The following is a 24,561-nucleotide window of genomic DNA, read 5'->3' on the forward strand; positions in this document are numbered from 1 at the left end:
GTGACCAGATCTCCGAAACTTACCCGACAGCACAGGTGAACACTCTGGTGTGCTGGATGTTTCTTTTCACAAGCTGCAGTGTCAGACTCTCACTCTGGAGGTGCCCGTCAGATATGAGGAGAATGTTCCGTAACCCTTCTGAAGGGTACAGGAAACTTAGGTAGCGGAGAACTTTCCAGAAGTCTGTGTTCCCCATGGAAGGTGTTGCAGACTGCAGGAGAGCAAGTGTCTCAATCTTAAGATCCACCATTAACTATGGCTGAACATGATAACCTCCATACTCTAGCTGTTGTGACAAACTAAGGCTCTTCTCATCACCCCCAATCCCAGTGAAGATTCACTCGAAGCTCTTTTTGGTATGGGAAATAGGGGCTAATGGGTGAAGTCTTGGTGACAAAGCTAAGCAGAAACACATCCTTGGCAAAGCCTAAGCTCAGCTCCACCAGAAGCCAGCTCCATTTTCTTACGTCCTGCAGTTCCTAAGAAGCCTAAGTGCACTGACACCTTCCAGTCCTATTGGAGCCAGCGCTCCTTTAGCTAAACTCTACTCTGTGTAACTTAATATCGCTAGAAAGCTTATTATAAATCCTTTACAACATTGCTTTATTACTTCCAGCCTCTCCGGCATCGTGGACACCTGTCAGGAATTCATCATTCACTGAAGCAAGCACGTCCCCTAAGGAGAACCTGGAGATACAGTGTCATCATAAAAATCTCATACCCTCCTGGAACAGTGATACTCATGTCCTCTTACTTTGTCCCATAGCAACTGTATTATAACCACTGAACATCTATAAAAACAGTTTCCAGAGAACTAAACATCTGTGCAAAGAAACACGCCATCAGAGCACACTTGGCCTTGCTGGCTGGGGGATATGATTGGCCTTCTTCTGCTTGTTTATTTTAAAACAATGGACAGAAGAAACAGTTCCAAAATGCTTAAAATGCTTATGGTAGATGGTAAGGATGTAGGTGATTTTTCTTCCTGGTTGTTTAATTTTCTTTTATTATATTGGTTCATGTGTTTGTGTGTGTATGTGTGTATTTATGTCTCTGTGCACATGTGTGTATGTGCGTGTATGTATATGTGTGTGCCTGTGTGTATATATGTGTATATGTATGTTTATGTATGTGTGTGTATGTATGTGTACATGTGTGTGTGTATGTGTGTATATGTGTGCATGTGTGTATGTGTCTGTGTTTGTGTGTATGTATATGTGGGGAGGCCCATGGGTACCATGCGCATGTGTGGAGGTCATATGACAACTTACATAAACCAGTTTTTTTCTTCTTGTGGGTCCCAGAGTGGAACTCAGTCACTGCCTTTACTCACTGAGCCATCTCACCAGGCACTTTTTTTGAGACAGACACCACTTAGGCTGGCCTCAACTTTCTAGGTAGCTGGCCTTATTCCTGAACTCCTGATCCTTTTGTCTCCATCTGCTGAGTGCTGAGATTACAGGTTTGACTTTTCTGTTTTCACTGTTGTTAACTTTCAGTTAGAGAAACATCATTCTCACCATCACCATCTCCACCATCATCCCTGCGGGCGCCATCACCATCACAGGCCACCACTGTGGGTTGGAAAACTGGCATCTCCCACCCATGAAGGCATGTAGATGCTACTGGGAGTTGATGGGACCTAGTGTACTAGGATTCAGATTGGGGTGTGTGCCCTCACAGAAGGGGACACTGGCCCTTGGCTCCTTCCTGACTTTCTTTGCTTCTGAGTCCTCAGGTGAATGACCCTCCTCCCTCTGCTGTGATGTGCTGTGCTGTCAAAGGATCAAAGCCAGAAGGCCGAGAAACTACAGACAGACCTCTGCAGGTCTGGATCAGAGACCTTCCTTCTTACAGGTAGGTTTATCTCATGCATCTGTAGAAGAGCTCACTCGAATCCGCCAGTGTGCAAAACATTCGAGGACCAGGTCCTGGATGAACCACTCAAGCCTCAAAGAGACCCAGGAGGGGAAGACAGCTCTCTTACCATAATGAACTCTGTGGCCAATTTATTGTTCATGATGCACTTAGGATATGAAAATAGTTCCTTGTAACCTGTGTAATAAGAAGGTGTGACATTAAACACTCACAGACTGACCACTAGTGAACACCAATGCTACTTCATACTACTGCTTCTACATAGCAATGCTATGTGCATACTTCCTGTTTAAAAGGCCATGTGTGCACATCTTGGCATACCAAAAACACATCTCAAACACATCCTGTAAACTGTTCTATATAAGATGCTCCGAGTCAAGCTCCATGCCAAGATCTCTGCATAACCCATGAAAACCAAGGTATAAGATACGTTAGTGGCATGGGCAGCTCAGCCCTAGCAGGCAGAGTCGCCAGCAAAGTGCCTGCCAGCCCTATATGATCCACGTTCCCGGCAGAACCACCCATTGTTAGAGGAAATAGATACATGATGATTCTCTTCAGAGCAGGACCGCCCTTGACTCTACTATATCCTTCTTCTTCCACCCCTGAGATGCCTTTATTTATTTCTTTGAGATGGGGTCTCGTTCTATAGCTCAGGCTAGCCTGGAATTCATAATATAGCCCAGGCTATCTTATTAGCACTCCAGCCTCAGTCTCTGGAATGCTGGGATTATAGAAGTAGGCCACCATGCATGGCACAAAGGCACTATTAGCCATATGATTGATTACCCTGAGATTATTCTTGTAATCCATTTACCATTAGCCAATGTCAAGTAGTATGGCATAGCCAAACTGTTTCAAGCCATCTTATGTAGCTCCTACTTAGTGGTTAAGCTGTCAACCTGATTTATAGATTTGAGCCACCACTCCCCAGCTCTGCCCTGCTACATTCTTGAGCTGTCCCTACCCTCCTTCTTGGAAGGTAACATTGACTTTCTAGTAATAGTGCTGGCCTGGTACAGCCTGAGACCATTTCTGACATGTTATTTATGACTGGGCTGATTGCAAATGTCGGTCCTGACTCTTTGGACCTTCCTATTAAATAAGCCAAAGTTCTTCTATCTTGTTCAATTATTGACTACATTGGGCATATTTGTGTCTTACTCATTGAATAGCAATGCTTAAAATTCTTCACATAGATTATCTCTCCCCTTGCAAGACTAGGATGTAGGGGCTATTATCACACAGTTGGGGGAAAAAAACCCAGTAACTGAGGCACCAAATGTTCAAGTCAACTTGCCCGAAGTGGCTACTGAGCTTATGAATGATAGAGGCAGGTCTTCACCAAGAGGCACTGGCTTCAGAGTTCTGAGCTTCCACTTCCTGCTAAGGTGTTCCCAGCTGCACAGATGAGGCCAGGCCCCAGCAGTCACCAGTCTGCACAGCACATACTTGTGCTAAGGAAGAGATCTACAGGCTGGAGAGATGGCTCAGTGGTTAAGAACACTGACTGCTCTCCTAGAGGTCCTGAGTTCAAATCCCAGCAACCACATGGTGGCTCATAACCATCTATAATGAGATCTGATGCCCTCTTCTGGTGTGCTTGAAGACAGCTACAGTGTACTTATATATAATAAATAAATAAACAGATCTTGTGTTAAGAAAGAGATCCATGAGGGACTGGGGACGGTGCACTAACCTGTGCCAAACTGCATGATGTTGGCTCTTTGCTCCTCACCCAGCAAAGACAGAGCATACAGGGCAACCTGCTTAGCTTGTGTGAATGTCACACCCTCCATGGAACTGGAACAGTCAAGACAAATAATCACTTCGTTCTTTTCACGGAGGTCAGGGAGGACGTCCGCAAGCTCTGGTTGAAAGACTAGCATGCAGGCCTAAAGAGAGAAAGAGACAGTGAATCAGAGGTTCTTGCAACTTACATGAGAAAGTACTCTCAATTCTAAATGCTTCTAGGCTCTGTGATAGGTTCAGTAGGTAAAAATGCCCTCTATTCAAGTCTGATGACCTGGCTTCAGTCCCAAAAGCCACAGGGAAGTAGAGAACCTTTCTCAAAAGTTTTCTTCTAACCTTTACATGCTCTCTATGGTACATGTTTACACACACACACACACACACACACACACACACACACACACACACACACACACCTTCTAGTAAACTAATGCTACCAAAACAAAATGGGTAAGATCTCTCTTTTTATTCCTTTGAGATGGAATCTCCATTGTGTAACAAAGGCTAACCTGAAATTTGCTATACAGCTGAGGGTGACAGTGAATTCTGGTTCTCTTGCCCATTCTTCCAAAGCACTAGATTACAGGGATATTCCCCCTCTCCCAGCTATTATTTTTCCAGTAATAAAATGTCCTACTAATGGTTGGGAGGGGCAGCCTAGGCATTTAAATAGAGTAGAATGTTAGAGATAAAGATGCAAACACATGGGACAAAAATGCCCAGTGAATCAGGGGTCTACACAGAGTTCTAGGACATGGCTCATTGGTACATCTTGTGCACACTTGGTGTGATCTCCAACACTGCATAAGATTGGAAGTGGTAGTTCCCTGTAATTCCTATCCACAGGTAGTAGAGGCAAGAGGATCAGAAACTTAATGACTTTTAGACAGAATCTGACTTTGTACAAATGTGTGAATCACCTCTCCCAATCACACACTGTTTTAAAAGGAATTCAGATGCTGTACTGCTTACAAAGACACCCAGAGCGCTTGTTAACCAGCACACAACATTGTTTGGCTATCAGGTTAGCTTCGGTCTTAAATGGTTATCTATGTACCATGTGTATACCAAGTGTCCATGTAGGCAAAAGGAGGATGCCAGATCCTCTTAACCAGTCACAGTTGTGCATCACCAAGTGGGTGCTGTCAATCAAACCCGGGCGCACTGGAAGAGTAGCCAGTGTTCTTGTCAACTGAGCCATCGCTCCAGCCCCTTATGTTATTTGTATTACATTTTCCCTTATTTCTAAATTACTTTACTGATTGTTTATTTGGTGTGTATGTATGTGTGGTCACGTGTGTGTGGCGGTAAGAGGACAATGTGGAGGAGGAGCCTGTTCTCTTCTACCACATGGGTCTTCAGGATGAAGCTCAGGTCTTCAAGCTTCTGGGTCCTGCTTTTACCTGCTCAGCCACCTAGCCAGCCCCAAGGCTCAGGTTCATTGTAAATGAAATAACAATTCTTCATTACAAACACACACAATTGTATTATGACCATAAGTAATTTTATTTATTTAAAAACATTTTTATTGCATTTTTGTTTGCTTATTTATTTGGTGTGTTTGTGTGTGTGTGTGTGTGTGTCTGTTTTCCCTCTAGGAAACAAGGACCAAGAGCTGTCCTCACCCTACTAACATTGAATGTGGTGGCATAAGCCTGTACTTCTAGTACCTGGGAGGTCACAGTTCAAGGCCAGTTAAAGTGTTTCCCAATAGATAATAATTTCTTCTTCTTCTTCATCATCATCATCACCATCATCATCATCATCATCATTATTATTATATTTTGAGACAGGACCTCATACAGCACATACTGGTCTTAAATTCTGATGTAAGAATAACATTAACTCCTTATTTACATTAACTCCTGATTTCCCCTTGCCTCTACTTCCCAAGACCTGGGATTAATAGGCACAAGGCAGTGTGTGTTGGGATGATCTTCTTGTGTATTATGTACGGGTTGTCTTTGTATTATTTCAAATTCTGATTTTTATACCAGCATGCCACATGTGCAGAGAACTGTCTAGACTTAGGTACTGTTATTTTTGTGAAGCATCACCTGTCTCCGTGTTTCATAAACATGCTTCTCCATCTCCTCTGAATGATGTAATAAAGAGCCGACAGAAAATGAAGTAGGAAATGAAAGGCGGGGCTTCAGGGTAGAGATAGGAACTCTGGGAAAGAATCAGGTGGGGGAGTCACCAGCCAGACACAGAGAAGGAACAGGTTCTGGGACTGAATGAGAGGTAATGGGCCACAGGACCGAACATAGATTAGTATAAATGGGTTAACTGAAGTTATATGAGCTAGCTAGGAGGCAGCCGGCCTCAGCTGAAGAGTTCATAAATAAATAATAAGTCTCTGTGTCCTTTTTGGAAGCTGGCTGGTCGAGACACTCTGGCATAGCTGTGCCCAATTATTTCATGTATGTGTGTATGTATGTATATGTGCTGGTATTTTCTTGCTATGTCACCAAGGCATGCCTTCAACTAGAGGTAATTCTCCTGCCTCGGCTTCTCTAACTGAATTGCCACATCTGGCAGTATTTCCCACTCCCAAGTAAGAAGGAACATACCTCGCTTTCTTTTTCTGGATGTTTTTCAACCCACATTCTTGGAAGGTATGCATCACGCAAACCAATGTGGAGAGAAAATCCACCGCTGTCCAGGGCGCTGCCTTCCACGGTGCTAATTACAGCTTTACAGTCTGTGCTCTGTACCACAAAACAAGCACACAACAAAGTAAACAAGGGACTAGCCGTAGCCTGTCTGTGCTGACCTGACGAGTGGTAAGTGCTCGCATTATTTATAAAACTCCATTACAAATCAACACTGCAGCCAGACATCCAAAAATATGAACCATCACATCATGTTGGTTACCTTCCTGAAGCGCTACAGTTGATGTATACTACAAATCTAGTTAAGTATGAGACAATTACTTCTGTATCTAAAGATAATAGATTATTTATCCGGATATAGCAGAAAGCACACTATATAAGCAGCACCTGAAATAATAAAACCTAACATTCATGAGATGCCTTGGGATTACACTTTTCTTTTAGTGTAATCATAAATATCAAATGACTTTTGAAGATATAATTTAAAACAATGAGAACAACACTGTAAAATGACCACAAGGCTTTTCAGGACACTAACACTTTGGCAGGGACTTAAGGAGCACCCCTCACTTGGGAATGGCATCTATGAATTCACCGATGGGGCTGACCATGTGACTTCCTTTGATCAACGCTACAGGCAAACGTGATGCAAACAGGAGACAGAACAGTTTACCATAGGGCCGGCCTTGACTTGTAACGAGGACTCTCCCACCACCACATGAATATGTAGCTGGACTTTTGGTAGGAGACTATTTTAGGTAGGACAGAAAACAGAATAGAGGGAAAGAAATTTCCAAATAAAGTCAGGGTAGAAAGGGGGCCATAGTATTGTTGACTACTTTCTGATGATTAGAGCATTGAGTTCCTTGGGGCAACTTTGCTCTTTGCTGTCAGGATATCTAATTTCTTATTTTCTTCTTTTTTGTGAGACCAACAGCAAGCAATAACCTACAACCAACAACCCAAACCTCTCGGGGCCTAGCATTTATATCCCCTTTGAAAAGTCCCCAGAATTCCAAATGTCGCATAATCTCAGAAATCATCTGCGGCTGGGAGTACCATGCTCCTGTTAGAGCATGAGGCAGCTGTTATAGACAGTCTCAAGCTGCCCCACATCACACAACTATCACGAAAATGAAAACCTACTCTTAGAATATTTCTTTGTCTTTAAAGAAACTAAACGTCTCACTACATGAATGTCCCTGAGCTATCCAAACACACAGTGGCCACACGAACTGACAGAGGCCAGCAGCTATGGGTGAGCAGGTGGTCCTAGACCATCTTGTCCCAACCAAGCCACATCAACCTGAGAATAAAAACATGCTTGCTATTTTAAGCCCCAGAGTTGCAGGGCTATTTGTTTGGTAGAAAGGTGAGAAGTGAGGACTTGTTCTGCAACAATTAAACCCATGCACTGACTTCTACTCCTGAGAGGAAAATTAAACTCTTGCAATGAAAGAGAATCAATGAAAAGCACGTGAGGCCACAAGCAGACTGGGAGCAGCAACACTGAACGCTGTTAATATGTCTTAGGGGGATAAATAATTGTGAAGTTGTAGGTTATGATGCTACCCAAGTGAGACAGACACCAGCAGTGTGCTCATTAGCTCTGAAGAGAAAGGAAGGTTCATAGCCTCGAGGCACAATTATGAGAAAACATGATAAGTGAGCAGATCCTGTGCCAAGCGCTCAGGAGGCCCCAGGAGCCCTCCCAACCCAGGCAAACCAAGCAGTGAGCGCCAGTTGTTCCTCATCTCTCTCTAAAGAAACCTGGAGTTTTGTTGTTGGGAAACCCTGATACTTAAGGTCGCAGCCAACCCTATGGGGAAGCTCCTCTGAGCTCAGCACAAAATGGAGGACTTTTTCAGCGGGGCTTCCGCTTCTCTGACCTTCTCTGGGGAGACTAACACACCTTCCGCCAGAAGAAGGCCACACCGTCCTTGGCACTACAGCTTCCTCTTTCAGGATAAGATCTTATCCAGCTAGTACCCCAGATTCCTGGAATTCAAACTCCAGCCAATGATTTACATTCACCCTGAAAACTTCTTCCCAGGCTCTAAGGTTCATTTATAGCCTTTGTTCACCCCGAATAAGTGTATGCACACAAGCTGTTTCACTGAAGACTGTTGAAAAGAGCTATGATGCTAAAACTGCCTCCCTACCCCACTCAGAGCCGGATTGGGATCCTGCAGACACTACCCGTTCCAGGCTCCGCTCCATCTTAATGGGGAGGAAGAGCACACTTGAAACTACAGTTTATTACTGAAGACAATTTGGCCAAATAGAGCCCAGACTTGAAAGCTCTAAGCTGAGAAAGCCTAGAGTACAGGGTTGTTTCATTCGGGGGAGAGGAAGGTAAGTCAGCATCTAACCACTCATCCTTCTCATTCATCTGCAAACGCCCTGGTTCTTGCATCTCAATCCGAAGGATGAACACAAAGATTCACCCACACTTCTGACATTTGGGGGAAAATCCTATAACATGAACTGTGGAGACGATAAATAAACAGAAAGCCAGTGTTGGGGGAGAAACTCAGGAGATAGGACATAGGACACAAGACAATATATTAAACATATTTCCAAGCCAGGCCCAGGGACACACAATTCTTTTCTCTTTTTCTTCCAGACAAGGTTTCTTCTTTACATAGCCCCGGAACTCACTTTGTAGACAAGGCTGTCCTGGCACTCAGAGATCCACCTGCCTCTGACCCCTGAGTGCTGGGATTAAAGGGGTGCACCACCACTGCCCAGCAAAGGGACACACAATCTAATTCCAGCTTTGGGATGCTGAGGAAGGACGCTTAGGAGTTCAAGGTTAGCCTTGGGTATCAAGTTCAAGGTTATATCCCCAGCTGAGGTGGTTTGAATGTGCTTGGCGCACAGAGTGGCACTATTAGGTGTGGCTTTGTTGGAGGAAGTGTGTCACTATATGGGTGGGCTTTGAGACCCTCCTCTTAGCTGCTGCTCCTGTTCGCCTTTGGAACAAGATGTAGAACTCTCAGCTCCTCCTGCACCACGCCTGCCTACATGCTGCCATGCTCCTGCCTTGATGATAATGAACTGAACCTCTGAACCTGTAAGCCAGCTTTAATTAAATGTTGTCCTTTATAAGAGTTGCCCTGGTCACCGTGACTGCTCACAGTAATAAGACCCTAACTTTTTAAAGTAAATACTATATAGAGATTAAAAAATAAAACACCAGAGTTGGAAAGATGTCTCAGTCACTGAGAGCAGTTACCACTCTTGCAGAGGGCCTGATTTGGTTTCCAGTACCCACATGGAGGCTCACGGCTATCTGTAAATCCCGTTCCAGGGGATCCAATACTGTCTTTTGGCCAGAGTGGGCACCAGACACAGGTGGTGCACATACTCGCATGCAGGCAAATACTCCTCACATGAAAATAAAAGTAAGTCTTTTCATTGGTTAAACTAAACATGTTTACAAACTCCTATCAAAACAGGATGCCAAAAGGCAGCCTCCTCCTCCCCTAATAATGAGGATCAAAGCCAGGGCTTCAGACATGCTGGGCAAACACTACACAACTGAGCTACATCTGTTCTTACAGGGAGCAGATGAATTGAGACAAAATGGTGAAACCCTTATTTAAAACCCTGGGACAACAGTAAAGAAACAGCTTAAACATCTAAAGTGACTCTGACCTGTGGAGAGGAAGGGACAGTGCCCACTGCTTGCTGAATCTGCCGTGCATTAGTTCATCTTTCTACCGTGTGCATATATTTTTGACACAATAAAATCAATGGGAAGTAAAGGATTCACTGACCTTTTGTCTCAGTTCATGTGTGTCACTGGAAATGAACTCAATCATGTAGGGCATCTCAATGGACATAGTCAGGGAGAAGCTACCGACAATGAAGAGGCTGCATTAGTACAAGGTCTTGAATCTCCACTTGCAGTTGTTTCAAATGATCTTTTTATGCAGCCCAAGAATCAAGAGCTCCATGCACACACGTAAGCATTCCAGCACTGAACTATTCCCTTTCCCCAGCACTTCTAACAACTGCAAATGAAGAGCGATAAAGCCACTGCCCACTGGATGAGTTAACCCACAGGATTTATATTTGAGGTACTAACCTTTGCTCTGCTCCAATTTCCTTTATACAAACTGTCCCCACTGTATCCTGTTGGAAGAAAGTGCATGTGAATAATGCAGTTTCCACTGAGCTTTAAGGTACTAAGGTGTCAGCCAGGCACAGCTGACAGCAACAAGACAGTCTCATTTCCACGCATCGAGACACACAGTACTGGGCCAGGGGATGACATTAACTTCTAAAATCCAACTGATGTCAGAGATGCCTCTGACAGTTACCATAAATGTGTGTGTGTGTGTGTGTGTGTGTGTGTGTGTGTGTGTGTGTGTGTGTATGCGTGCGTGTGTTGCATGTGTGCAGTCCCTGAGTAGGCCAGAAGTGGGTGCTGAATCTTCCGGAGCTGGACTTAGAGGGTGCTGGTCCTCTGCAAGAGCAGCAAGTCCTCTTCACCACTGAGCCATCTCTCCAGACCCTCCCTTTTATTTTATTATTGGCTTTTTGGAACAGAGTCTTACTATGGTGGCCTGGCCGTCCTGAAATTCACTATGTAGTCCAGCCTGGCCTTGAATTTACAGAGATCTGCCCACCTCATCCTCCCAAGTGCATGTGCCATCCGGCTTCCATCAAATCTCATGTCAAGCATACCCACCTGAAGGTTCTCGTTCAGCGCCTTATTTTGTTGCCAGGGTGCTACAGTGGCAGGGATGAAGAAGATGGCCACAGGACTTTGGATGCTGAGTTCTGTGATGTAGGTGATTTTGATGAGAACTTTAGCCCGAGGGGGCAAGTTTCCAACACTTACAGTGAAAACATCCTGAAATACAAACAGCCGCTCAAAAGTATGTCCTTGCTCTGCGAGTTAACTGTTGTCTTACTAAAGCAATCAATAACAATTAGCCAAGTTCTTCCCCAGAAAATAGTGAGGCACCATTATGAGTGTAAAGGGGAACTCTGGGACAATTCACTAGTAATTGGGACAGGGTGACATCTGTGGGAGGCAGAGGAGAGGCTGGCCATTAAGAAAGTTCCTCGAGGGACTCAATACTATAGGTGCAGACACTAGGACACGTGGGTGTCTCCATGCAACCCCTTCCTGGAAGGACCTGTGGCTTCTCTGCTCTTAATGGCGGTTGGCACTAGCTTTCCGGGTGGCTGCAGAAAGCAGCATTCTCTAAGTTTGTACTACGTAATCTACACATTAAAACCCTTTACATTTAAATTTAAAATTGTACTTTTAGAAGTACTTAACTTCCTTTGAATGGAATATTTATAACTGTTGTAGAAGCTGGCAACTAGTGAGCAGCTAAGACAGAAACACAGAGAAATGACATCCTTCATTCCTCCCCCTCCCCTCCCCTCCTTTCCCCTCCCCTCCCCTTCTCCTCCTCTCCCCCTTCCCTCCTTCCCTCCTTTCATATGGAGTCTCACATATCCTACACTTGCCTCACACTCACTATATGGCCAAGGATGACCTTGAACTTCTGATCCCCCTGCTTCTACTTCTAAGTGCTGAGATTCATGCCTGGTTTGTGGAACCCAGGGCTTCACGCCAGCACTCGGCTGCCTGAGCTACCGACACAGGAGAGACTGAGACTAACAAATTGACTCATAAAGCACCTACTCAGACTGTTCAGGAAATAAGAAGGCCCACGAAGCAGAATTTAGGTAAAGCAGCACTTCTGGCCCTCTTACTAGGGTTGCCCATTTGCCTGGCAGAATCATGCTCTTCCTGCTAGTAAGAGGGCCAGAAGCAGCCTGAAGACATCTGTGCAAACAACCAAATCTTGGAATTTCTGTCTCTGTGAAATGAGCTGATGTGGGTTTCTGTTCAGGGCTGGCTCCCCTTTGTGCACTAGCCAGAACAAGTTGTGCACTATTGTTAAACCATTCTTCCTTAGTTATCTTTAGTGCTGAAGTGGTTTCTCACTGGGAAGGCATGTTAATTCTGTAACCTTGTGTGTCCAATTCTACATATATCTAAAATACCTAGATGTACCTATTTCTTGCTTTGTACAGACTTCATCTCAACATCTCTAATTATACTGGCCATTCTGCCTCCATGATGAAAATTTAGCACATTTGTATTAGAAGAGTAGACGATTAATGATTGGCTTAAGTGTTAAGTCATTAATATGCTGTTTGTTTTTAAACCTACTGAGTGTGTGTGTGTATGTGCATGAAACATGAGTGTGCAGGTGGTATGTGTATAATGTATGTGTATGAGGTATGTGAGGATGGGCATGCAATGTGTGTGAAAGTGAGCATGTGTGTGCTGTGGTGTGGATATGTATGTGAGCACGGGCATTACCTTTGTGTATGCATGTGGAGGTCAGAGGGTAACTTTTCGAACTCCATTTTCTCATGCTACCTTTACATAGGTTCTGGGAATCCAACTCAGGTGTCAGGTTTATGCAGCAAGCACTTTGACCTCTATGCCATCTCCCCAGCCCTAAATGATTGCTTCTGATATTAAGTAAGTCTGTAGACAAGAACTAAAACAACGAGGGTTAAAGAATCCATCGTGCCGATCCTTTTAAGTGTATGGATAGGAGCCCTGGAACGGGCTAATGAGATGGCTCACGGGGAAAGGACCAGCCATAGGAGCAGCCACCAGGCTGATGACCCGAGTTCAGTTTCCTGGGCCCACAGCTAGAAGGAGAGAACCAACTCTAGAAAGTTGTGCATACTGTGGTGTGTGTGTGTGCACACTAACTAACCAAATGTAAATATTAAAGCAAGGTATCTCTTAGATCTGCATTAACCTTTAGCATGGTCTTCCTTCAACCAAACACTGGATTTGTAAAAGGTCTTACAGGGTTATGACTTGGTGGAAGGTGGACATGTTGATAGGTGAGATTAGTGCTGGGAAAATATAAATATGTTACATTTTACAGCCGAGGACTGTATTCCCAACGTGTGTGTGCTCTTATCAGTTCTGGCAGCCCAGTGCCTGGGAAATACCAGCTCTTTCTGTTTCATACAACACTGACGTCATTTCCTCCTTTAGACAATGCACATGGGCACAGCTGGCAGTCTGTACTCCTGCGGGGCTTTCATTAGTGTGTTTGAGACGAGGTCTTGCTAGGTAGTTCTGACAGCCTAGAGCTCACTGTGCAGAACAACAGGTGGGCCTTGAACTCGCAGCAATTCTCCTGCCTCTACCTTTCAAGTGCTGAGATTATGGTGTATGCCACCACGTGTAATGTTTATGAGAATCTCATAAGCCCAGAGTACTGTAAGAGATCCTGGCTTCTATTATGGATTCCCATTGCAAATCATTTCCCATAATGCACTGGCTACAAGATGAGTAACAAGCTGTACCGGAGTGTCCTGGTCCATCAAGTAAGCACCGTGGCCATGGCTAACAGCCTCTCGGTATTTCTGCCGGGCCTCTTCCTTCTCCTTTATCTGAAAAAGACAATTATCATGATAATTTTGTTGGTTTTGATTTTTTTTTTTTTTGAGGCAAGGACTCATTCTGTCCTAGACTGGCCTGGAACTCACCATGTCCCCCAGACTGGCCTTGAGCTTGCAACAATCCTCCTGCCTCTGCTGAGATGGCAGGTGTGACGTGCCATGCCCAACTTTGGGAAAGGTTTTTAAAATGCTCGTCGTAGGAAGAGTGACTTCAGACTTGACCCAGTGTTTGTTAAAGCCCAGACAAAGCTACGAAACTAAGTCTAGATGGACAAAAACTTACTTAAACAGATCACCAAAGTGTCCTGCCAAATAAGAGTCTGGACTAGAAAAGGCCAACTAGAGAGAATCCTCCTTATGCTAGGACCAGACTCCAGTCACAGCTGAAAACGAAAAGTTTGGAACTTTGTGTTAGACACAACAAAATGTTTATTTTGTTTATTACTTATAAAAAATATTTATTTTATATATGAGTACACTGTAACTGTCTTCAGATACACCAGAAGAGGGCGCCAGATCTCATTACAGATGGTTGTGAGGCACCATGTGGTTGCTGGGATTTGAACTCAGGACATCTGGAAGGGCAGTCAGTGCTCTTAACCACTGAGCCATCTATCCAGCCCTCATTTTATTATTTTTAAAGTAGTGATTCTTCTTCCCCTCCTCCTTCTTCCTTCTTTCTCCTTCTTCCTCTTCTCCTCTTGCTACTCCTTTCTTCTGGTTGAGACAGGATCTCACTATGTAGCCTTGGGAGACCTGGAACTCACTGTGCAGACCAGGCTGGCCTCACAGAGACCTGCCTGCTCCTGCCTCTTAAGCGCCGGGATCAAAGTCGTGCACCGTCATATCAGCTTCTTGTTACTCTTTACAAGCCAATGTACTGAACTATAATTTCTTTTAAAATATTTACTTTTATTTCACATGAATGAGTATTTTTGCCTGCATGTATGTCTACCCAGCCAGAAGAGGGAGTTGGGTCCTCTAGACTGGAGTTGTAGACAGTTGTGAGCATCCGTGTGGGTTCTGGGAACTGAACCAGGGTCCTCTGCAAGAGCAGCAAATGTTTTGACCACTGAAACATGCTTCATCTCCAAAGTCTATTTTAAAATTAGTAAGTCATGGGTTGTAACAGCAGCCGCAGGCTGGTCTTTGGGGTAGAGTCAGAGCCTGTGGATGTCAGCTAGTGAGTGCTCTATATACCTCTAGCTTCTTATCTAGCTTCTACTACTTTTTTGGGTAGGGATTTTTTTGGTTTTCATTTTTTTTTCCTGAGAGAGTTCACTTCAGTGAGGCAGGATTCATTTTGCAAGCTTATATAAGAGCCATAAAGCTGGATGTGGTAGTGCATGTTTTTAATCCCAACATTCAGAGGCTGGGGCAGGACTGTTGCAAGTTCAAAGTTAGCCAGAGCTCCAGGATGAGTGTGAGGTCAGCCTGGGTCACACAATGAACCCCCGATCTTTAGACCCTTGCCGTAGCCTCCTGAGTGCTAGTAAGGCAGGCCTATGTCACTGTGCCCTCCTTTGTCTCAAACTTCAGACACTGAAATAACTTCATTTGTAGTCAACAAGACGGCTCAGTGGGTAAAGGCATGTGCCATCAAGCCTAAGAGCATCAATTTGATCCCAGGGATCTACTTGTGAAAGAGGAAACCTGACTCCTGAAGTTGTCCTCTGACCCTCACACACAGCCCGTGGCTTATGTGAATGCACACACAAACAGAAACACAACAAAAATCTGTGAAAAGACAAAAGGAGGACTGGAGAGATGGCTCAGTGGTTAGAGCACTGACTGCTCTTCCAGAGGTCCCGAGTTCAATTCCCAGCAGCCACATGGTGGCTCACAACCATCTGTCATTGGATCTGATGCCCTCTTCTGGTGTGTCTGAAGACAGCTACAGTGTACTCATATGCATAAAATATAAATGTTTAAAAATAACTCTTAAAAAAGAAAGACAAAAGGAAATAACTTTCTATGTTTAAATTGCCTAAACAAAGACTTTGAACAAAAATGGGGAAGACTGTAGAGGGACCCATCAATGGAGGCCAACTGTGTGAGGTCTGATGAGAGCTGTACATCAGGGACGGGCTGCAGTTGGCTAGGCTGTCACTGGAAGCCGACTGTGTCAGGCCATTCTTCAAAGGATATTTTGGGTTTAGTGCATATATCAGACAATGGTGGCCTGTTTAGAGGAGTATCACCTTTCTTCTCTCACCTCTCCCACAATGTGCTTCCCGTTGATGAATGCCTCGAAGCCACACACAGCTGCCTTGTCATCCAGTGGGAAGATATATTTTGCTTCAATAGGCACATGGCTTTGATTTGTGTATGTCTGAAACACAATGACCTGAAAGAGGAGAGGAAAAAAATCTCATATGATTGATAAATGACACGGAACATATAATAAAAAGAATTGTACATACTCACTTCAGAATCTTAACATGTTTGTTTTAGTTTTTTGAGACAGGGCCACATGAACTTGCATGGAAGGAAGCTGACTTTGAACTCTGGACTCTCCTGCCTCCCTCACCTCCCAAGTGCTGGGATTACACATGAGAACCACCGAAGACAGTTTGAACCCCAAATTCACAAGCCTGGCTTCTGGAGTCCATGTTTTCTACCATCAGTTCATGTCACAGGACTCAGTGTACCAGCGGCATGTTTAGACAGTCATATGTCCTGAGTAGAGTAGGAGTCAAAAACCCCTCTCACGCTAAGAATTTTGCTGCCTCCCAGGTGTCACATGGTTGGGACCTTCTGGAATACACACAATCCTGGCCCTATGATGGGCCATTTCTCAATAAACCCATGATAAGCTAAAAATCTAAGTGAGAAATTAATCTAATGAGTAGATTTTAAAATAATATACACTTGGCCTTCTATATCTGTGGATGCTAATAATTCCATGATGAATTCAACCAACTACAGATAGAATATTTAGGAAAAATAACCATGTGTTTGTATTAAGTATTTAATTTATGAATTTCCCCTGCCATTTATTCCATAAACAAATGACGTACATATTTCACTTAGGTGTGATGACCGGATCCACATTCTTACTGATGTCTTAGATTTACTTATTTATGTGTCAAAAAACCACAAAAAGCATATACCTGGGCTACAAAGTCTATTATTCTTCCCCTGATGTGAACACTGTCAAGAGGGACAGAATTCGCAGATGCGTCCTGAAGGCCGGCTTTGACATTTGTGAGGGACTTGATGTCTGGTAACTGGAAATCTGCAAGTTGCAAACACATCAGCTTTAAAACAACCATGGTTCTGTTTGTATTTTTTGTTTTTTGTTTGTTTGTTTGTTTTTTACCGTTGTCATCATCCTCACTACTTGCTTTATTATTTAGACATTATGTTTCGGCCAAGATGGAAAAATGATATTATTCTCATAGTATTTGATGAGTTTTTTAAGATAAGATCGCTCTATGCAGCTAGCTTATTCTCGCAGATGGAAAATCACCTACCTACCTTGGCAGCGCGAGCGCTGGGGCTGGGGGTATGCGCTGCCACATCTGCTTTGTTCTATAATTTGGTTTTTGTTTTGCTTTTGTTGTGGCAGCTGAGGACTGAACCTTGGGCTTCATGCACACAGAGCAAGCACTCTACCAACTGAGCCACTGTGTTTTTAAATACCCAGTTATGAAAAGTAAACCCAAGGAGGAAAGCATTCTCAAAATCATTTTTACTTTTTGATTTCATTAAAAATTACTATTTTATTGGGCTGGTGAGATGGCTTAGTGAATAAAGACATTTGCTCTCAAGCCTATAGCTCATGTTTGATCCCTAGATCCCATATAGGAAAGAAAGAACAAGCTGTCTTCTGATCTATACATGTGCGCACACACAATAACCTTTAAAAGTTTAATTTATTTATCATTTATTTGTGTTAGAGATCAAAATACAACCTGAATCTTATTTCAAACTCTTTGTTTCATTGATTCTTTGTATTGATTCCATTTTTAAATTATTTTTAAAAATGTATTTCACATGCATTTTTTGCCTGCATTTATGTCTATGTACCAAGTATGTGCCTGAAGCCCACAAAAGCCAGAAGAGGGGTGTAGGATCCCCTGAAACTAGAGTTACAGATGGTTGTGAGCTACCAAGAGGATGCTGGGAATTGAACCCAGGTCCTCTGGAGGAGCAGCTAGCTCTCATAAACACTCAGCCATCTACCCTCTGACTCACAGTTCTCTCCCACTGTGATAAATGAATTTCTAGATGTATATAATCTACCAAATTTTAAAGAAAATTGTATCTTATATGTATGGGCATTTTGTATGCCTGTCCGTATGTGTTCCTAGTGGGCCGAGGCCAGAAAGAGGCTTGAATCCTCTAGACTAGAGTTATAGCTGGTTTTGAGTTGCCATGTGTTGGCTGTGCTTAGAATAGAGCCTGGGCCTCTGCAATAACAGCTGCTGCTCTTAACCCCTAAACCATCTCTCTAGCCCCCGATTTTCCAAATTTAAACCAGGATTAGATAAATAATTTAAGCAGATCTCTAAAAGGAAGTAAAGAATGATAGAGTAATTTAAAAAAAAAATCTTATAACCAAAAAAGCTCAGGCCTAGTTGTATCCACTGCTAAATTTACTAGACTTTCAAAGAAAAACAAATAGTAATGCCTCTCAAACTATAGGAAAGGGAAGAATACTACCAAAATACTACCAAATTCTTCTTATAAACTGTATTATCCTGATACCAAAACCATATAACAACAACGAAGAAAGTTGTAAACCCATCTTTCTAATGATTCACAAAATGATTCTGTCACAAAACGACTCAATGTATGTGAATTAAAAAACATAATGACATGAATGGCTTCAAGGATAGAAATTACGAGGTCATCTGGACAGACACAGAAAAGGGTGTTTAGCAAAACCTCCCTTCGTGATAAAAGTTTTGAGGAGAGTCAGAATAGATGGAGCATATCACAACATAATAAAGGCTATAAACAGCAAACCCAGAGCTAACATTATATCAAGTAGGCAGACACTCAAAGCACTTCCACTTTCTCCACCCTTACTCACGGCAGTGCTGAAAGTCTCACGCTGGGCAACAAGACAAGAGAAGCAATAAAGGGATCCAAATGGGAAAAGGAGAGTCTAAGTATCCTATTTGCAGATGCTATATTCTAGACACAAAATCCCCAAATCTTTACCAGCCGATAAAGCACGTCAAGCAAAGTGACAAGTTTAAAACTGAAATATAAAAACTGTAGCGTTTGTATGCACCAGTGGCAGCACGCTGACACCAATGCAGGCACGCTGAGAAAGAAATTGGAGTAACAACCCTATTCCTAACAGCTTTAAAGCAGCACCTTGGAATGAACCTAACCAAGGCAGCAGAAAGACCTCTACAACAAAACTCTAAGCCTCTCAAGGGGGTGCTGCAGAGATGCTGCAGAAATTAGCCGTACTTCCTTCTCTTCTAAAGATTCCCAGCAGCACCTGCGTGGGGTCTCAGGACAACTGCTTTTAACTGCAGCCCCAGGGCAGCCTATGTCCTCCCCTGGCCTCTGAGGGCACCTGCACACATGTGATACAGACAGACACACACAGATACATATACATACATACACATGTATACATGTATATACATAAATTAATAAAGATAAATATATTTTAAAAACACTCAAGAAAGAGAAGAAAATGGGAAGCATCTCTATGCTTGTGGCTTAGAAGAATGAACTGTGTGAAAATGGCGACTTTATCAGAAGCCATCTAGATACAAGCTCTACCAAAGTATCTATGTCCCTCTCCACAGAAATAGAAAACAAATAAAACAATGTTAAAATGTGTTTGGAGTAGAAGATATCAACTATCTACAGCCACCAGGTGCTGGAGAGCTCGCCATGCTGGGTTTCAAGTTATAGAACAAAGGAATAGTTATAGAAATAGTTATAGAAACAGCCCGGTGTTGGCACAAAACAGACAGATCAATGGACAAGAAGACTAAGACACAAACCCACTGTTATGGCCACTAATTTGGACAAGGATGTCAAACATAACCTTTGGGGAGAAAAGAACCCCTTTAACACATGGTGCTGAGAAAACTGGGTGTCCACAGGCAGAAGACTGAAGCTAGATCCGAACTCTCACCCTGCCAAAAACAACTTGAAATGGATCAAAGACCTTAATGTAATATGGAAAACCAGCGCTTCTAAAGGGAAAAGGAGGGAGTTCACACTCAAGAAACAGGCATAGGTGGGGTCTTTCTTTCTTCCTTCCTTCTTTCCTTCCTTCCTTCCTTCCTTCCTTCCTTCCTTCCTTCCTTCTTTCTTTCTTTCTCTCTTTCTTTCTTTCTTTGTGGGATGAACCAGAAGACTGTCCTCAGTCATCTTGGCTGTTTATCTTGTGGGATCTGAGTATGATCTTGACCCTCAAATCTGGATTGCCTGAGTTCTGGGAGCCTCAGACTGTGAGACTCTAGATTTTAATGGCCGTTTCTAGTTCTTTAGGGGTTATAGGGCTATTTAATTAGTTCACCTGGTCTTGATTTAACCTTGGCAAGTGTGTACCTAGAAAAGCATCCATTTCTTTTAGATTTTCCAGTTTTGTGGAGTACAGGCTTTTCAGGTAAGACCTGATGACATTCTGCTTGTGTCTGTATTTATGTCTCCCTTTGATTTCTGATTTAGTTAAGTGTAGGGAAATGCCGGGGTGGGTGGGTGGGAGGGGGAACATCCTCATAGAAGCAGGGGTACAGCGGAGGGGGCAACCCGGGAAAGGGATAACATTTAAAATGTAAATACATAAAATATCTAATAAGGCAGGGGGAACAAAGAACAAGACAAAGAATCAACAAAACCAAGAGCATTAGTTACAGTCACACACAAGCTGTCTACAGCTGTGCTCTGCCCGTATTCTACCTCCTTTATGGTACTCCTGAACTCGGACCTAGCCCATATTCTACCTCCTTTATGGTACTCCTGAACTGGGACCTAGTACCATGGGTGTCATGACTGGGACATAGTTCATCTCCCAAAGGTTCATGCATTGGAAACTTATTTACCAGGATGGTGATGGTGAAGGGTAGATGGAACCTTCTCATTGATTAATTAATTTATTCACTTTACATGCCTATCACTGCTCCCTCTCCCAGTCCCCTCACAGTCACTCTTGCCACCCCCTCCCTTTCTCCTCTGAGAAAGTAGGGGACCCCTTAGTTATTTCCCACCCTAGGGCACCAAATTTCTGCAGGGCTAGGTGCATCCTCTCCCACCAAGGCCAGGCAAGGCAGCCCAGTTAGGGGAACATATTCTACAGACAGGTAACAGCTTTAGGGACAGTCCCCACTCCAGCTGTTCGGGACTCAGGACTACATGAAGACCAAGCTGCACATCTGCTACATATGTGTGGGGTGGAGAACACTAGTTCCAGCCTGTGCACTCTTTGGTTGGTGGTTCAGTCTCTGAGAGCCTCAAGGGTTAGTTGGCTGTTTGTTTTTGTTTTGATGGAGTTCCTATCCAGTTCAGGGCCCTCAATCCATAAGCGTCCCCAAGCTCCATCCAGTGTTTGGCTGTGAGTCTCTATCTGTCTCAGTCAGCTGCTGGGTGGAGCCTCTCAGAGGACAGCCATGAGGTAGGACCTGTGGGAGTTTGCCTGTACTCTGACTGACTGTCTCATGCTGTGATCTCTCCTCACCAATGGTTCTGTTGTGACACTGTCTACACTGGGTCCATACCAGAGCCAAACTGGAGGCAACATCAGACCCTGAAACCTCTGAAACCGTCAGCTAGACAAGGCCCCCTTTTTTGTTTTGGTTTGTTTTGAGATACTCTAGAATTCAAGATTCTCCTGCCTTGGCCTCCTAAGTGCTTGAATCACAGGTCAGTGCTACCACATACACTTTACAAATGTTTACTTAGGCTAGCAGAATGGCTTAGTTGGTAAAGGCATCTTGCCACCAAGTTTAAAGTACTGAGTTCAAATCCCCAGGGCCCACAAGTGCAAAAAGAAAAATCTTGCAAATTGTTTTCTGACACACACACACACACACACACACACGCACACACATGCCAGCAAGTAAATATTACATCTTTTTCTTTATAACATCCCTAGTATTTTGCTATAGAAACAAAAAATAGAGACTCCAAAAATGAACTATATTATTAAGTCATCCTAAAGAACAAGTTACCTTAGGCATGCTAGTGACAAGGCACAGAATTTGGAGATCACTTATCTTTCTTAAGCATCTTGGTTTGTATATGTTCAGGATAAAGGAGAATGAGGTAGGAGGTCATAGATGCCACAATCATGCTTTTGAAAAAAATATATTTTAGTTTTATATTATCCCATAAAACAGTTCTCAAGAAACTTGTCTTGCTAGTCCGTGGTAGATAACTTTAATCCCGGCACTTGGGAGCCAGAATCAGGCAGATCTCTGAGTTCAAGGCCTGCTTGAACATTGTCAGTTCCAGAAACAGCTGGGGCTACACGGAGAAACCCTGTCTCAAGAAAAAGAAAGAAAGAAAGGAAAGAGAGAGAAAGGCAGAAAGGAAGGAAGGAAGGAAGAAAAAAAAAGAGAAGAAGCTGTCTTACCTTCAATCTCTGGAACACCTGAAAACTCAGCTCTATGCTCCTCTAATTCAGTCACTTCATGAGGATGGAATTCCTTTATTTGATCTCCAGCAATGCAAAATTTAACGATGTACTTCATTTTAACTTGATTGGTTTTATATACAACAAATTCATCGTCCTAGGGCGAATGAGATTGACAGGAGATCACAAGTGAAGAGAAGAGCAGCCAAAGGCCCCCAGAGAAGCAGACTCTCATATTTGCTGACTTAGCAAAGATGACGGCATGCCTCAAACAAACACTTTTAGTGAACATGGGACCAGCCTCTGAGTGGTCTTTGCACAGTTGGGCTCAGTTTGCCTATTTAGTCTTTCTTCTTGTTTGTTCACTGTTTGATCTTTTTTTCTTCAAAGTGCTAGGTGAGAGCTAGACCACTGACCTATAACCCTGGGTCTGTGTGTCTCCTCCCACAAAAATACCTGAAAGTCTGTGGGGACAGAAGTTGTTCCCGAAACTCCATGCACACTGTCATAGCCTGGTGGCGCCTCCGTTAAAGAAAAGTCCTTCTTGAATAAGTCCACACACTTTCCTAGGGCAACATCGCAGACAACCAGGAGTCTGGAGCCATCTGTCTCTCCTGCATGTGCATACTTAATGCTTGTACTGCGCAAAGAAGGAAATAAACACAAGTCATAATGGCTAACCCCCAGCCTCGCTTCATTGCATAATTGACAAACATAGCTTGGTTATCTCTAACCCAAAATTGTGAATCAAAATCTGAAATGGCCCAAATTGAAAATGTGAACATTGATTGGTGTGGCAGCACACATGGAAAATTAACTCTACCCCTAATCTTGTGTTGGTAGCAGTGTGAGGTACACACACTAAACATATTGTATATAATCACTACCAGGCTACATTTATCAAGTGTAGATGAAACAAATGAATTTTACATTTGGATTCGTCTGTTCCCAAAGATATCTTTTTATCTCTTTATGTATACACATATAATCTCAAATCTGAAAAAAAAAAAAAAAAACCCAAAACCCAAAACCAAACCAAACCAAAACAAAACAAACCAAACCAAAACAAAACAAAAAACAATTCCTAGTACTTCAGACAAGGGATGCTCAGCCTGCATTGTGGAAAGACTTTCTAGAGACATCATTCCAAAGTTTACCACTGTTGCAATAACTCCAAAGATACAAGTTAGAACTTCATGGTGAGAAGCTGGTTAGGTGTGCACCTATAACCCAACACTTGGGAAAGTGAGAAGAAGGATCGTGAGTTCAAGGCCAGCCTCAGTTACACAGTAAAACCCTGTTGAAGAAGAAAGGATGAGAAAAAAGGTGATGAAGGGGAGAAGAGAAAAAGGAGCAGGCTGAGTTGTTTATTATGTACTTATTTATTTAAAAAAAATGCAGTGTAGCACACACCTATAACTAGTTCTTACAAGGCTGAGGCAGGAGGATCACTGCAAGTTCCAGGCTAGCACAGGATACATAATGAGTTCTCAGCTAACTTGGGCTAGATAGTGAGACCCTCTCTCAAAAAGAATAAAAACAAACAATTAGGTAAGGGTGTGTATAGTGCCCTTCTTTATGGCAGGTAGCACTCAAATCACTTTGTCCTCTGTCAGGTACTAAAAATATCTACATTGTGTGGCAAGGAATGCCAGAGTAAGGAATAAAAAGGAAAACACTTTTTTTCTGCATAAAAATAACTCATCGATGTTACAATCCATTTTAAAAGGCAGATCAGAAATGCATGATTGTGGAAAACCAAAGCTGCAGGCATTTTTCTCTCTCATATATCCCAACCCCAGTTTTCCTTTCTCCTCTCCTCCCAGTCTCTGCCCCCAACCTTTCTTCCTCCCCAGATGACTCCTCCTGTTTCCCTTCTAAAGGCCAGCAGCTTCCCAGGGATATCAACAGAACAGGACATAACAAGTTACAAGACCAGGCACATTCCCTCATTCCCAGGCAAACCAGTAGGAGGAAAAGGGTCCCAGGGGCAGGCAAGAGACTCAGAGAGCCCCACCCCCACTGTTAGGAGTCCTACAAACACCCCAAGCTAAAAAACCACAGGATAAAGCAGAGGACCTAGCACAGGCCCAGGCAGGCTCCATGGTTGGTGCTCCCGTCTCTGTGACCCCTACGAGCCTGCTTAGTTCTGTGGGCCATGTGCTCCTGGGGTTCTTGACCCCTCTGGCTCCTAGAATCCTTCCCCCCATTTTAAGAAAAACCATTTTGTTACTTAAGAAAACTGTACTGACTTTACAGCACTGAAACTCATGAAGATGATTAAATGCTAGGCAA

The 24,561-nt window shown here is 43.4% G+C and overlaps 1 protein-coding gene across 1 annotated transcript in view; it reads right to left on the reverse strand.

Annotated features, from left to right (window-relative positions):
* Window positions 1–24,561, reverse strand: part of PARP4 (poly(ADP-ribose) polymerase family member 4) — an 88,408-nt gene that overhangs the window by 28,443 nt on the left and 35,404 nt on the right. Inside the window, exons 13-24 of the mRNA XM_080926941.1 lie at window positions 22,723–22,906; window positions 22,267–22,423; window positions 16,826–16,950; window positions 15,928–16,059; window positions 13,617–13,703; window positions 10,945–11,109; window positions 10,339–10,385; window positions 10,028–10,106; window positions 6,204–6,341; window positions 3,578–3,773; window positions 1,988–2,055; window positions 24–211 (exon numbers count right to left, since the gene is read on the reverse strand). Coding sequence (XP_080783067.1) covers window positions 24–211; window positions 1,988–2,055; window positions 3,578–3,773; window positions 6,204–6,341; window positions 10,028–10,106; window positions 10,339–10,385; window positions 10,945–11,109; window positions 13,617–13,703; window positions 15,928–16,059; window positions 16,826–16,950; window positions 22,267–22,423; window positions 22,723–22,906 — 1,566 coding nt within the window. The remainder of the gene's footprint in view (window positions 1–23; window positions 212–1,987; window positions 2,056–3,577; window positions 3,774–6,203; window positions 6,342–10,027; window positions 10,107–10,338; window positions 10,386–10,944; window positions 11,110–13,616; window positions 13,704–15,927; window positions 16,060–16,825; window positions 16,951–22,266; window positions 22,424–22,722; window positions 22,907–24,561) is intronic.

Source organism: Micromys minutus (genome assembly GCF_963924665.1).
Source record: "Micromys minutus genome assembly, chromosome: 12".
NCBI lineage: Eukaryota > Metazoa > Chordata > Mammalia > Rodentia > Muridae > Micromys > Micromys minutus.